This window comes from Chiloscyllium punctatum, chromosome 26, assembly GCF_047496795.1.
Source record: "Chiloscyllium punctatum isolate Juve2018m chromosome 26, sChiPun1.3, whole genome shotgun sequence".
Taxonomy (NCBI): Eukaryota; Metazoa; Chordata; class Chondrichthyes; order Orectolobiformes; family Hemiscylliidae; genus Chiloscyllium; species Chiloscyllium punctatum.
Genome location: NC_092764.1, coordinates 55,796,481 through 55,809,044, shown reverse-complemented (window position 1 = coordinate 55,809,044; position 12,564 = coordinate 55,796,481). Strand labels below are relative to the sequence as shown.

Here is a 12,564-nt window from a genome sequence, read left to right as displayed (position 1 = left end):
ACAAAGGCAGTCTAAGAAAACACAAGATAAGTCGGATATGAATCATTAAGTTACTTTATTTCAGCATGAGGAACATACAGACCAGTTGTTACAATTGGATTTGACTTAATTGAATTAGCATAAGTGGTTTTCATATAATAGCAGAAAATAATAAACAAGCTATGTCTACCTATATTCATGGACTATCTTGCTTGACCTGAACAAAATAACTTCTAATTGCCCATCTATGTTGCAACCTTAAGAGTTTGGTAATTTTTTTTTAAGTGGCTCCCTTCTGATCACTACTGAGGATGGTCTCTGGCCCTGCACCTTGAACCAGGAACATCCAACACAATAAGTATAGGTGCTGAGATAGAGTGATAATATTGTGTAGGTTTTTGTTTTATTTTTGAACCTGTAAATACATTTTACTTTGAAACACCAAAATTTAAAATTTTTCCAGATCCTTTTAGCAAAAAATTAAAAGTTCTCAAAAGCTGGTACCACCTTATATCAGTTGGATCATGTGATGTACTTATTTATAGAATTTATTGTCATGTATACTTTTACGAGAAAAATACAATGAAAGGTACTCTAAGTTGCCCTACCATAGCATCCAAATTAAAGACAGAAGTCATTAATAATTTCATAGGTAACAATAAAAAAACTTTAAGACAAAAGTTCATCAAAGTCCATTTAACGGCTCCTGGTCTCAGACTTCTTCTGCATAAGAACATTGTCACAAAGAGATGAGGAAAGAGCATCACTCAATTCACTGACTATTTTACCTTTTAACATTGCAGTGTGGAGCTACCAATAAAAATAGTCTCAAATGAAGAACACATTTGACGATGCTTGAGAGCAGGTTTTCTGTTGCTTGTGATGGAGATATATACATTTGAGAAGCAGCAGGTAAAAATTAATTAGGAAAGGAGGAAGGTTGAGGGTGATGAACTTTGTTTTCATTGTAGCTAAGAGATAATTTGTTTTAATCTATCTTATCCAGGATGCATTTAGCCTGCTAGCATACTCTGATCCTTGGAACTGTCCAGTTGGTCAGCAGCTTGATCCTATCCAGAGAGAACCTATCTGCGCTGCCCTTAATAGTGCTATATTAGGTAAGCAACAAAGAAAATAAGACAAAAATATCTTGCGTAGCTTTGCATCCTTATTGAATCATGATTTGGAGATGCTGGTGTTGGACTGGGGTGTACAACAATCTGGGGTGTTAAAAATCACACAACACCAGGTTATAGTCCAACAGGTTTAATTGGAAGCATTAGCTTTTGGCACGCTGCTCCTTCAGGTGGTTGTGGAGTACACAATTATAAGACACAGAATTTATAGCAAAGGTTTACAGTGTGATGTAACTGAAATTATACATTGAAAAATACCTTGATTGTTTGTTAAGTCTCTCATCTGTAAGAGTGACCATGCTAGTTTCACTTCTTTCATATGTAAATCACAAAACCTTTTTTAAAAATTACGCTCTCAGGTTAACTTTAACAATTTGTGTCAGCCCAGAAAATATGCTGAAAGTGTTAAGCCTGTGTGCTGTTGTCTGTACCATACTGTTTAGACTGATTCTAATCTAAAAAATGAGTTAAGATAGTCTTACATGGATTTGTGCAGTTTTTGAGAAAAGTACATTGTAACTCTGCAAGTACAAATTCACCCCACAAATATGTGTGTGTGTGTCTGAGGTGGGGGGTTGTGTGTGCCAGGTATGGTACACTTGTGAAACTGAGCAGAGGCTACGGCAACTGGTGAATGGGCACCGCACAACAATCAACAGACAGGAGTGCTCCCTCCCAGTTGGAGAACACTTCAGCGCTCCAGTACACTCGACCTCGGACCTTCGGGTGACCATCCTCAAATGCAGACTTCGGGATAGGCAGCAGCGAAAAGTGGCCACTAACATGTTCACTCGAACAAGCAATCCAAGTATTTTTCGATGTATAATTTCAGTTACATCATACTGTAAACTTTTGTTGTAAGTTCTGTGTCTTACAATTATGTACTCCACAACCACCTGATGAAGGATCAGCACTCTGAAAGTGGCCAAGCAGAGGCTGATAGCTAAGTTCAGTACCCGTAGGGAGGGCTTCAACCGGGACCTAGGGTTCGTGTCACACTACAGGTGATCACAATTGCACTATACGCACGCACTCCTATACACACAGACACAGGCGCTCCTATAAGCACACACTCTCACACTCTCACATGCACCCTCTCACAGACTTAGACCCCTTTACACTCACACACACACACATGTACACTCTCTCTCACAGACACTCACAAACAGACAGACAGACAGACACACAAAAATACATTTGTGGGGTGAATTTGTACTTGCAGAGTTACATTGTACTTTGCTCAAAAACTGCATGAATCCATGTAAGACTCTGGTAACTAATCTTTTAGATTAAAATCCGTCCATACAGTATGGTACAGACAACAACACACAGAGGGTTTAACACCTTCAACATATTATCTGGGCTGACACCAATTGTTAAAATTAACCTGAGAACGTAATTTTTAAAAAAGGTTTTGTGATTTACATATGAAAGAAGTGAAACTAACATGTTCACTCTAACAAGCAATCTAGTTATTTTTCAATGTATAATTTCAGTTACATCACACTGTAAGCTTTTGCTGTAAGTTCTGTGTCTTACAATTATGTACTCCATAACCACCTGATGAAGGATCAGCACTCTGAAAGCTAGTGCTTCCAGTTAAACCTGTTGAACTCTAACCTGGTGTTGTGTGGTTGTGGTTGAAATTCGGTTCACTCCAGGGAGCAATGTCCCACACCACAAAGGAAGACTGAAAGGTGGTTCATGAATTTAAAAAAAAGAAACTGTTGGAGAAACTGAGGAGGTCTGGCAGCATCTGCGGAGTGAGCAAAACAGTGTTAATGTTTCGGGTTCAAAGGTTGTTCTTTGGAATACTTCCAAATAGGGATATTGGACCTGAAATGTTAACTCAGTTTCTCTCTCCACAGATGCTACCAGACCTACTGAGTTTCTCTAGCTTTTTCTGTTTTTATTTCAGATTTCCAGCATTTACACTATTTTGTTTTTATCTGAAAGATGTTACAATTTGGTGTTGACTCAAGCTGTTTCTCACAACTCCACTGGTCTTGTAGGAGGCATAACATGTTACACATATGTAAATCAGGTGCTAAATGCCTGTTTTAGGACTCCTCTGCCCCACGAAATTACATGTCAATGAGTAGCTGTTTTGCTTCTGTTGGAATTCTTGGTCTCTCCTGTGATTCCTTCCACTGAGCCCAGATCCCTTTGTCATTCCAACCAATGAAATAATTGATCACATCAGCTATTTTAGTTAATTGCATGATTAGTGTTTGACCAGGGCCCAAAACCTCCTGCCCTACTGTTCGGATATTCCATTTAAACAGCAGTTGGTGCCTTGGATTTACATCACATTTGAAAATCCTTAAGTCTGATATTGCAGCTGCAGTCCCTCAGAGGGAAATTGTTGTTGAATATTATTTCTGACATTTGCCAAGCACTCTTCAAATCTCCATATTGAATTGGGTGAATGAATCAAAATAAAAATTTATTCTATTGTCACTAAATGATATCAGACCTAACCTGGCCTTGTGACATGTCCCACTCTTGTTTGGGGTATTGGTTTCCTCTTCTTAGTAAGCTCAACCTCTATACTAAGCTATACATATACTGTTCTAAAAATGCTATCTGGAGAATGGGTAAGCAGTTTTCTCATGTAGAATCCAATGGATATGAGACTAAAGTCAGTTGCTGTGATCTGTGTTGATGCCCAGAACGCCAGGTAAAATATTTATCTCCATGTAATAAAATCTTGGGTAATCTGATTCTCTCCTGAATTGAGTACATGTGTTGGGAGGAGGAAAGAGCAATTTAAAACGCATTACCTTAAATGGGATGAAGTGAAAACTGTGATCTGTAGAGTTTGTTGGGACTGTTGTGCTTATCATAGTATGAGGTAAACCTGTTTTTGTTCTTTCTCACAAAGAATCTCAGAATCTGCCAAAGCAGCCTCCGTTGATGCTTGCACTGGGCCAGGCTTCCGAATGCCTCCGACTGATGGCACGTGCAGGGGTTGGATCCTGCTCATTTGCCAGAGTGGACGACTATTTGCACTAACTGCTGTGGCAATGGAAAGACCTCAAATACTGCCCCTCACCTCCTGTTCAAGATGTACAACAACCCCTCCCCTCTTCTTGAAGACCATCGCACTGCCCACCAGACGGGTGCTGACCATTCTCCTTTCTTGCCAGCGTCCTTGTTACATTTTATCAGGTTACATGACTGAATGCATTGCATTGAAAGAAATCATGGGTGCAGTAATGCACAGTACAAACGTAGCATATTTCTCATTTTTTTTAGTCACTGAGTCACCAGTATTTAGCCCTGGAGGTCTTGTCCTATGCTAGCCTCTATTGTTTACTGGTTATCATTAGGGCTGTAACAAAACTCATGTATTTTGAAGCTTTAAGCATTTACATTATTTAACAAGGCTGAAAAACATCTTGGTTTTGTTGCAGCATTACCTGATGCAATTTTATTCTCCAGCATTAATAAGCGCTTCATGTCCAGTCCCCACTTTCTTTTGCAAAAACTCATTGACACTCAAAAGCTTTGGTATGTACTATTGCAGCCTTGAATTTTCGCTTTATTTCATCCAATCCTTTGCAAAAAAAATACAATTATTGGTTTGTTACAGCCCCAGTAATCAACCATGTATGGTTTACATGACCGTGTTCTACCTGTGTATATTTGTGTGGAACAATGCTGCTTATCATCACTTTTTGGTTTTGCTTTCCTGCTTTCAGCCTCTAGTTGCACAGCCATAGCTTCCACTTGTTTCTTACTGGAGGTTTAATTCAAAACCTGCATGTCAGAGAGTTCTGAGCAGCCTCCTACTTTTGAGCTCTGTTCCTATCGCATTGTCCTCCACCAGGCCTTCCTTTTCAATAACAGTGCCACCAATTCTCTAGGTCATTTGTCAGTAACAAATAGTGTTAGGGTTGGGAGGGAGGTAATGGTAGCCGATATAATGTGAGTACAAAGCTAATAAACTTTCTAGGAGCCAAGGAAACTAAGGCAAAGGCCATATCGGCAGTTGAAATATATATCTCTTCAGCTTTGCTACACAACATCCTTCGTTGGAAGGATTTATTAAATGTTTTCATGTAATGCCTCTGGGAAATTTAGTTGATTAGTGATTGGTTTCGTTGGTACCTGATTACCACAACACTGATTGTTCAATTAATAACATTGTAGTTGTTAGCTGGAAATTTCCAATCAGCTCTGGATGGGGAGGTGGCAGGTTGAGGTGGGGGTGGGGAGCTACTCTGAAAATTTGTAAGCTCTTATCATCTCAATCAATCAATTAATCATGCCTGCCCAATTAGCCCCACCTAAAAGCTACATGAACAAAATCACAAGATTCCTACAGCAATATAAGTCACCAGAGATATATTATAATGACAGAACACCAGACAAGACAAGAGACTTAATATGCTGGAGATTCATGTGGCTGCTTAGAATGTCATAAAACAGCAATCTAACTATTTGGAATTCATCAGTTCTATATGCAATTATACAGAAAGCAAAATGATTGCTAATTGGACAATAAGCACTGACCATGAATCAAACCGATTGAGCAGTTATTCTAAATAGTAGCCTGTAAGTCTGAATAGGAACTGGATTGTGTAACTGCTTCATTGTGAACTATATCGTGGAATTGTTCACTTAGCAAGTTTGGATTGACATGTTGACTTTTAATTGTTTTATTTTTCTTAAACAGCAAATTGGGATGATGGGCATTTGGGTTGTAATAGTTTTACGAAAATATTACCATTACCACCTCTTGTAAACCTATTTCGTATTGGTGCTATTCTAAATCAGATTCACTGTGTCTTCTCTCAGCATTTGATGCTAAATTCAGTTCCTTTGTCCCTGATTTAAATTAGATATGGTTTTCAGAGAATTTCAAAGAGGAAGCGTGCATATGTCTGAATCAGCACACATTCAGACCTGTGCATTGTGGACATGATCATATAAACACTGCTTGAAAAAAAATGTGAGGTTTTAATGCCTGTGGAATTGCATGATCCTATGTTAATTTACTTGCCATCTTGTTGTTGACTTGCCTGAGAGCCTGTAGCAATGCTTTGCTTTCAGATGGAATGAGGGAGCCAAATGACAAAATGTAGTGATTGCAAGAAAGGATCATGTTCCTGAACACAATCTCAGTGGAAGATGGAACCACTTCTTGGCAATACTTGAAAATAAAATATGAAGGATAATGGGCAACCTATGCAAGACCACTAACATATAGGAACAATTGCCATTTTAAGGTTCAGTTAATACAGTACCTTCCATTTTCAAGTTTTTGTCAATATGGACAATAAAATGTCGTTTTAGACCAATTAGACTTTAAAAAGCCCCTCTTCAAAGAATTTAATAATGAATTGTAGAATGGATTATTGGTTAAAAACACACTTCCTCAACTTGAGCAAAGTTGTCATTTGTAGCCAACACATTGCTTGTAACCAGTAATAATTTCTTAAAATATTACCAATCCATTGTTTATATATTTTTTTCTCCTATAATTCCCTTCCCATTCTCTCTCAGCTGCTGTAGACATTGTTCGCTGCCAGGGAGACCAGACAGTTTTCACAGGTCTCTGAATATTCCACAATAATTTGCTACAGGGAGGTACACAGGACTGATCTGGTATGACCTCCACTCAGCTCAGCCAGTTCTTAAAGTTTGTAAAGTATGGAGTGCAGCATGTGACTACCCATTGCTCTGCTCAATTGTGTAGCATTTGGGGAAAAATCTAATATGTATTTAATGTTTACTGAGAACTTTAGTTATTGAGTTTGATTGGGAATTTCAACACTGCAAGTTTTTTTTTTAAATGTACGTGTTAATATTTAAGCACTTGTGCAATCCATAATGTTAAAGAAATAGACTGTTGTAGTTACAAAATCCCTGTTAATGCAGTGATGCTAAATTTCTGCTCATTGAGTTATCAGAAACCAGATGTTTCTTGTCATCCACACACGCCACACACTTCACCTACATAGCTGGGATAATTTAACCACTGTGGTTGTTTTTCTGTGCCATTGATTTCCTGATGAGGCCCCCTTGTTGCCTATGTCAAAAGGATTTAAACACTGATGCCTTCAGTGTAACTTTGATTGCCTGACTAAAGATGTGACAGAATCCATTACTTTGTTCTACCAAGTGTGACTGTGGCTAATAATTATTGAAACATAGCAATGCTCCTCCTCTAAACTAAGGCACATTTTCCCCATTGAAGCGAGAATTGATCTTGAGAGAATGAAATTGGGTCAGTGATGTGTGAAGGAAAATCCACTGAAGTTGTTTTCTGCATCCATGGAAATTACCGGCCAGTCCCTGACTGGGCCTGATTTTATCTGGTGTCTGGCGTAAGGGAAGTGATGCAATAAATTGCTCACCTGCAATTACTAGAATTTTATAGCCTAATACAAAAGGAATGAAGTTCCTGATACCTTCCGAACTTAGTAAAAATGCTATCAGCTAGTTGTCTTAGGGAACACCAATCAGTTTTTAATGATGGTCTCTGCCACTGTGCAGTTCTGAATGAGAAGTGTAAGTGGAGAGTGAGTCACATGAAACGATTTGAGGTTTGAGTTGCATTTGACATTTTTATTTTCAGAATGATCTGACTATACCAATCTGAATTTTAGCTTTTGATAAGATTTGTGGGGAATTTGGAGCTCTCATAAGTTCACCCTTCATCTTTTGGAAGCTTCTACTGTTTAAATACATAAGTCACTATTGATTTTGGCTGTTAGACTTAGCTTAAAGTCAATGCCTTCCTTGTACTTGGATTTGACAGGGGATTAATGAAAAGGGAGTTATATGGAATTGATCTGCAATCTGATTTTTTTTTAATTAAATGACAATTGTTCATCTATCATAGGTGAAGTAGATGTATATCATTTGATATGATTTCATTAAGACCATCATGCAGAAGACATTCTTTGTAGAGCTCCCTCTTCTGCTACAGTACATTCAGTGATGTCACAGTGAAGCAATTTATGCATTATCCACTTTTTCCCCCACTGGAGGGAAAAGGGATTTTCACGTTTGTTTACACTAATTGCTGAAGTATAAAATTTAAGTGTTAATTGTAGACTAAATTACGCCAAATCATTTGCAACTGTTGACCTTTTTAAGAGATTTAGTAAGTTCCAAATGCTGGATAGCCTAGTATTACTGAAAGATAATGACTTAGATAAGCAAACAGGTAATAAAGGACTTCTGTCTGTAGGTTGTGGGATGTTTCATTTAAGGTCATGCTTAATCTGATAATAAGTCCAATTTAATTGAACACTGCAGTTATTTTAATATGAATTTAATCAGGGTAATATCTGACCACACACTCTTTCAGATTTTTTTTTGGTTACAGATTAGTTCAGTCATTTTGCCTACAAACCATGTAAATAAATTAAAATGTATAAAGGTTATGCTCGAAAAGATCAGCAATTTAGTTCTTTAAGAAAAGATAAATAAATATTCAGAAAGGGAGTGTCATGTTTATAGAGTGTGGTCCAATAATGATTGCTAACTAACCCCAGCTGATACTATAGTATTTTAGTCACAGATGAAATAGAAAATGGTTGTACACACAAGACAAGTACATATACCTTGTGTATATTTACTTAGCATCTACCACCATTCAGTAACCCAAGGAGTAACAAAGCAATCACAACAACCAAAAAAACTTGCACATTTAGCTTTTTGTTTAGCCATTTTAGCAACAACTGCACAGTGCATGTGCCACCTGTCTGAATGTGGGAATCATATGCCCCGCTGAATATAAATGGAATTCATTTAGCAAATCAGAATGTTCAATTGGCCAGATATGACAACGGTTGGACAATAATGATGTAGTAAAAGAAACATTTTTTTGCAATTACCCTGTTTTGTTCATCAGGCTCTCTCATTTTTTTTGACTGCATTCCCATCCTTTTGAAAATATATTGAATCAGAAATAGGGAAACGCTTGGTCAGTTTGTGATGCTGGATAGCTTATGGTCTGCTGATAACCTGCAAATTGACATTACAACAGAATGCCCCTTTTTGGAGATCCAGCTAGACATTGGTGGTCTTGAAATTGCATACTGACGTACAATTGGAGAATACTTCTTAAAGATTATACTGGGCTTTCAAATGAATATTTCTTTTCTGACTGGCTGCTAATGACCTTTTTATATATAATGTCAGTGCAACCGCCAAACCAGACGTAATTGCTAAACTCTACTTAGCTTCCTCTTTCCCTCTCCTCCTGCTTCCCATCCCCAGTTATATCAGTGAAAAGAAATTAAATAGCAAACCAATGGCATTTAACTGTCCAGAACATTGTTGGCAAATTAATAACCTTGAAAAGCCTAGACAAAAGGCACATTGTATTTAGCAACATGAACCTGTATTCAGTATTGTGTATTTACAAATAATTGAAAGACCAGCAATAGCTATGTTGGATATAGTACAACTGGTTACATTTACAACCCAGTTGTTACTGTAAGCTGGAAAACTGTATTGTGTACTAGGTAAGTGTGAATGAGTGTGGAGGCATCGTAGTATATGATGAACTATGACAACTTTGTAAAACCATGTATTTTCCTTTCTCATTTGTTTTAACTATCTACCAATTAGTAATGAGGTTGGTGATGTCACCTTAATGAGACAATCTAAAATTTAATTGAAATTAAAGTTTCTAATTTTGTTTTCTAGCACTCGACATTGGAAACAATGCTTCTAATTTGTATATTGTCTCACAAATCTTTTTAAGGCTGCAGTTGTGTGCCATTTTGACTTTTCTTTCTAGCTGTATGTTTTCAATCCCTCTGTCCCCATGCAGCTACGTTTTTTGCTGATTCGGGAGATAGTTTACAAACTCTGACAAGTTGAAAAAAGTGGTACAATTTACCTCCTATCTTCTCTTTTTCTGCTAAATTTCCCAAATGAGTTCTGATTCTGGATGTAACCAAACAGTAATTCAGAAAGAGAAGCACGCTGTAATTTAACAGTAATTTACATTTGCACTCTCACAAAACCCTGAGGTTAATGCTTTTGAGTTTGTACCAGGCACTTTGAAATATGGGAACAGGAGGTCTCATTTTTCCTGATGTTATGAAGTGTACTGAAGCATGGCTTTGATTTTTTTTTGTGTGCGCTCTTTTCCCTTGGTTGGGCTCTGCAAAACTAATGCTGATTATTTTTTTTTATTTTTTTTAGAATAAAACAATACAAATTGTGTGACACTATTTAAAAATTTAAAAGTTCTGTTAATCTAGTAATTCTAGTTTTGTGTACTTAACTGCTCAGCTTGAAACTATAGTCATTTTGTTTAACGGAAGGGAAGGGTGATAATAAAATTTTAAATTCTGTATACAATATAAAATGTATACATTGTAATTTAATGATTTTCTTTTGTTGCTCCAAACTCAGGTATGATGCATACAATTACAGCATGGAATGTGAAGCAAGTTATTTCATTTTACCAACACAATACTCATGAACTAATTTCTGCTCCATGCTCAATATCAGTTTAGATTTGTTATGAATTCAATAAATGAACACATGAGTTGTGCACAAGTACAATGGTTGTTCAGTTTGAGCATAGTAAGTATTTGTGAAGCAAAATTACCCAGTACGAGCATGAACATTTGAGAAACTTTTAAAACAAAAGTAAAACTCAAAAAAAAATGTACTAGAGATATGTTAAAACAAAATGTATTCTGTTGTATTTTGACAGAATTATTTTTATTAAAATACACAGTCATGTGCTAAGTTGCTGTTGAATTTTTTTAATAACTTCTGCCCATAAGTTGTTTGCAGCTGTTTATGTGCACTTTTTCATTGTTACAATTTTAGCCTATAAATAGCAAATTAGCAGCAGATTGCTGTGTATGTTCATTTAAACAAAACTGGCAATCAGTGAAGATAGTCAAAAGTTTGGTTAAAATGCTTTTACTTCTCGAATCCAGATCCAAATCTAGAATGAACTGGGCTATATTTTTCCTTGCTGTTCAGCACAGGTTCCCAAAGAAGTGTGGATCTTCAATCAACTGTGCTGAGTTTCATGATTCTTTCATTTAGTTTGTATTTTTGATGCAGATTTTGTGTAAAACAAAATTTGAGAAGTTATTCATCACCTTTCATTTGAAGGAGATAATTTGATCATTACTTCTTTGACAATGGATGTAAACTTTCAATGCAATTTTCATGTTTAGTTGCTATGGAAGGCTTGAAAAAAGCTGACCTTTTTTCACTGAAGCAGATGGGATTAAAAGATGTGCAGAGTAATCTAAATAACGTTTTCAGAATAATGAAAGATTTTGAAATGGTCAATAGTGGAATTGTTTTTGCTTGGTGTAAATGAGTAGCAAATATGTAAATCGTAAGGTTGTCATTAAAAGAACAAAAGGGAGAAACTGGGCGAACTTTTTCAACTGCTGATCATGACATCAGGACTAGGCTAGGTGATCAAACAGTTTCAAAAGAATAATAGAATAACTATTAAAGATTTAATGGATTTAATTGTATTGTCAGAACTGATGTGCAGTACTTTGAGGGGTTTGAGATTGTAAAAATTATATCTTAACTATCTTCTGCTTCTCACTCTTGCGACTTCAGGATAATTAAAAAGCTGTTTAGAGAGGAAATTGAGCTTCAGTAGTGAATTTAGATAGTATTGTGTGAAGCACAGTTTAATTCCCTAGGATATTTATCTGCTTTTAATGTGAGAAATAGAGTACATATCTGGATAACATTTTGGCTGATTTTGCTCATGAATCTGCAGCTGAAGGAATGGACACACATTAGTCAAGCATTTAAATGATCGACTAACAATTTCTGGTTGGTTCAGATCAGTCAGGACAATGATGATGTATTTAAATAGAGCATTAGCAGTTACGTTATCAGTTTGCAAGCACTGCTTATTGTCTCTTTATTGAAAAGCAAAAGAGGTGAATGGAAAATAAAGAGCATGGAAAAGCTAAACTAGACTTGTTTTTAAAAATGTTACAATGGTGATGTATTTGCTGTCCTCCTGATGTGGTGAAGCATGTAGAATTCAGATTACACTACTGCGAAAAGAACTTTTCCTATTTGCAATGTGTTGAGATTTTAGATTAGATTAGATTAGATTATTTACAGTGTGGAAACAGGCCCTTCAGCCCAACAAGTCCACACCGACCCTCCAAAGAGCAACCCACCCAGACCCATTCCTCTACATTTACCCCTTCACCTAATACTATGGGCAATTCAGCATGGCCAATTCACCTAACCTACACATTTTTTGGATTGTGGGAGGAAACAGGAACACATTAGGTCTAAAGATTTTTACTGTGTTCCTGACACATTAGTATAGGAAGCTCACTCCAGTACTTAAGAAAATTAGCTAGGTGCTATGCCAGTGGAGTATTGAAGCAATATTGCATGCTGCCAGTGCCATTTTTCACAGGCAAGGTTAAATCAAGGTTCCATTTGGCTGTTTTAAATGGTATTT

At 36.8% G+C, this 12,564-nt stretch overlaps 1 protein-coding gene across 2 annotated transcripts in view; it reads left to right on the top strand.

Annotated features, from left to right (window-relative positions):
* ranbp10 (RAN binding protein 10) overlaps positions 1–10,814 on the top strand; it is a 148,610-nt gene extending 137,796 nt beyond the window's left edge. The window contains exons 13-14 of one of the 2 annotated variants that reach the window (XM_072547451.1): positions 986–1,097; positions 4,000–10,814. In XM_072547451.1, coding sequence (XP_072403552.1) covers positions 986–1,097; positions 4,000–4,130 — 243 coding nt within the window. In that variant the 3' untranslated portion in view covers positions 4,131–10,814. The remainder of the gene's footprint in view (positions 1–985; positions 1,098–3,999) is intronic. The other variant, XM_072547450.1, reaches the window with a different exon arrangement.
* Positions 10,815–12,564: the final 1,750 nt, after the last annotated feature.